Raw genomic sequence first — 2,113 nt, 5'->3', positions numbered from 1 at the left:
CCCCTACCCACCCACTTTGATGCATTTTTCAAATTTCGCCTTGGGGCAGAGTTATCTTTTCACAGAGGGGTAAGATACACTTTAAATCAGACTAAACCTTTCCTATTTTAGGCCAGCTTGGATTCTCAAATTATGTTTTTATTATTGAAATGCCTGAATAATGATGCAGAGAATTTATTACATTCCTAAAAGTCACAAATTTACACAGACTCTACCAACACTCTGCCTGTTTGTGGGACATCAATGGAAAATCAAATCATAAAAAGAACTGTGAATCACTATTAAAGTGTTTGAAAGATACAAATCATTCCACTTTAGATTAAACCAAAATGTTTTCCACAWATCTCCATGAGACCTTGTGACATAAATTTGACAGAAAGCCACATCTCTGAACAGACATTCAAGATCTTCTCCACACCAGACTGTCCCAACCTTTATCTGTCAATCACCTGCCAGTCAGCAGCTTGTGAAGCTGTGCACCAAAAACTAAACATTGAAGTTGCTCATGTATTGCTGCCCTGCAGGTAAAGGGATTCAACAGGGAGAGTATATCTTCATCGAGACAAGTGATGAAGATCCCAGCTTGGATTCTCCGGTCACAAAATCRTGCTCTGCACAACTATCAGAAAAATCTATTGTAAGTATATTTTACTGTTCAGTTCAATTCAAACATTATTAATCCCAGAGGGAAATTAGTGTTCATAGTTTTATGATTTAGAAGCTGGTTTTAGTCAGTACTGGTCATTTAATAGGCTGAGACAGTGTCTTGATAATTTAAGGTAATTTTGTATCTGTATGTTGTCATGTATCCATCCAAAGGGGGAGTTGGTCTGGGGGCAGATTGAGGGTTTCTCTCCCTGGCCGGGCATCATTATACCCGTCACAGCAGAGAGTTGTGTTCCAGAGAAGAGAATGGTAGAGTGGTATGGACAGAGAGTGCGTTCTCAGGTAAGTTTCACACAGGTTGGGTTAGTCCATGGCTCACCACCATTTCATTAAACAAACATGCGCTTGATGATGTCATCAGGGGGGTCAAAAGGTCACAACCCCAACAGAAGATGAAAATGTTCATCGTTTTAGTCTGTGGGTTAGGGTGGCTCACCATGCACACCCCACTACTGAACCTTTCAGGTGTTGTCATGTACCCTAGGGTCCACTCTTTCAACAAAAGCATGCTGACTAAAAAATCAACATGTCAACATCAACGCTAAGAGTTTTTGTGTTGTTATATCCTTGTTTTAATAAGTTTTAATCAGTAATAAGTAAGAGAAGGCAGGAAAGATCTTCTGTAGCAGTCTGTATTACAGCGAAGTTGAAGAAGCCTCCGACTGAAGACACTTTGTCTTTCTATGACAGTCTGATGAAGAGGATGGTCAGGGTTGTCCACAATATTCTTGATTTTATGTAAAATCCTTCTTTTCACAAGGTAAAACAAATACAATCAAGCCATAAAAATCAGTACAAGTTAAAAACACAAATTACAATAAAAGAAAGTAAAAAAGATATGCAAAATGCTAAAAATAAAACACCAAACGCCCTTTTGAAAAAGAAGGTTTTAAGTTGGGCTTTGAACAGGACCAGGTCAGAGATGGCACGCAACTCATAGGGAAGACTATTCCACGCTATTGGGCCAGCAACAGAGAAGAACCGGTCCCCCCATTTCTTGCTCCTAGAGCGAGGCACCTCGAGCAGATGTTGACTGGCGGACCGCAAAGCTCTGCTTGGTTGATGGATTTTCAAGAGATCAGAGATGTAAGGTGGTGCAAGGCCATTTAAGGCTTTAAAAACAAATAACAGCTTGAATTGTATTCTAAACTGAACCGGGAGCCAGTGCGAAGAAGAAAGAACAGGAGTGATGTGTTCATATTCACGTGTATTAGTTAAGGAGTGAGCGGCAGAGTTTTCTACAAGCTGTAAGTGAGAGATGGAAGACATATTAATTCTGACATATAAGGCCTTGCAATAATCGAGCCAAGCGGGTAAAATAAGTATTGAACACGTCACCATTTTTTCAGTAAATATATTACTAGAGGTGCTAATGGCATTAAATTTTCACCAGATGTCGGTAACAACCCAAGTGATCCATACTTACAAAAAAATCAAACCATAAATG

At 39.6% G+C, this 2,113-nt stretch overlaps 1 protein-coding gene across 1 annotated transcript in view; it reads left to right on the top strand.

Moving 5' to 3' along the window:
- The window catches only part of LOC106532592 (DNA (cytosine-5)-methyltransferase 3B), a gene marked incomplete in the record, with an annotated part of 88,024 nt that overhangs the window by 37,065 nt on the left and 48,846 nt on the right, over positions 1–2,113 (top strand). The window contains 2 exon segments of the mRNA XM_014028697.1: positions 525–637; positions 820–948. Of these exon segments, the coding sequence (XP_013884151.1) occupies positions 525–637; positions 820–948 (242 nt within the window).

This window comes from Austrofundulus limnaeus, unplaced genomic scaffold (genome assembly GCF_001266775.1).
Source record: "Austrofundulus limnaeus strain Quisiro unplaced genomic scaffold, Austrofundulus_limnaeus-1.0 Scaffold798, whole genome shotgun sequence".
Taxonomy (NCBI): domain Eukaryota; kingdom Metazoa; phylum Chordata; class Actinopteri; order Cyprinodontiformes; family Rivulidae; genus Austrofundulus; species Austrofundulus limnaeus.
This window is presented reverse-complemented; position numbering and strand designations above follow the sequence as displayed.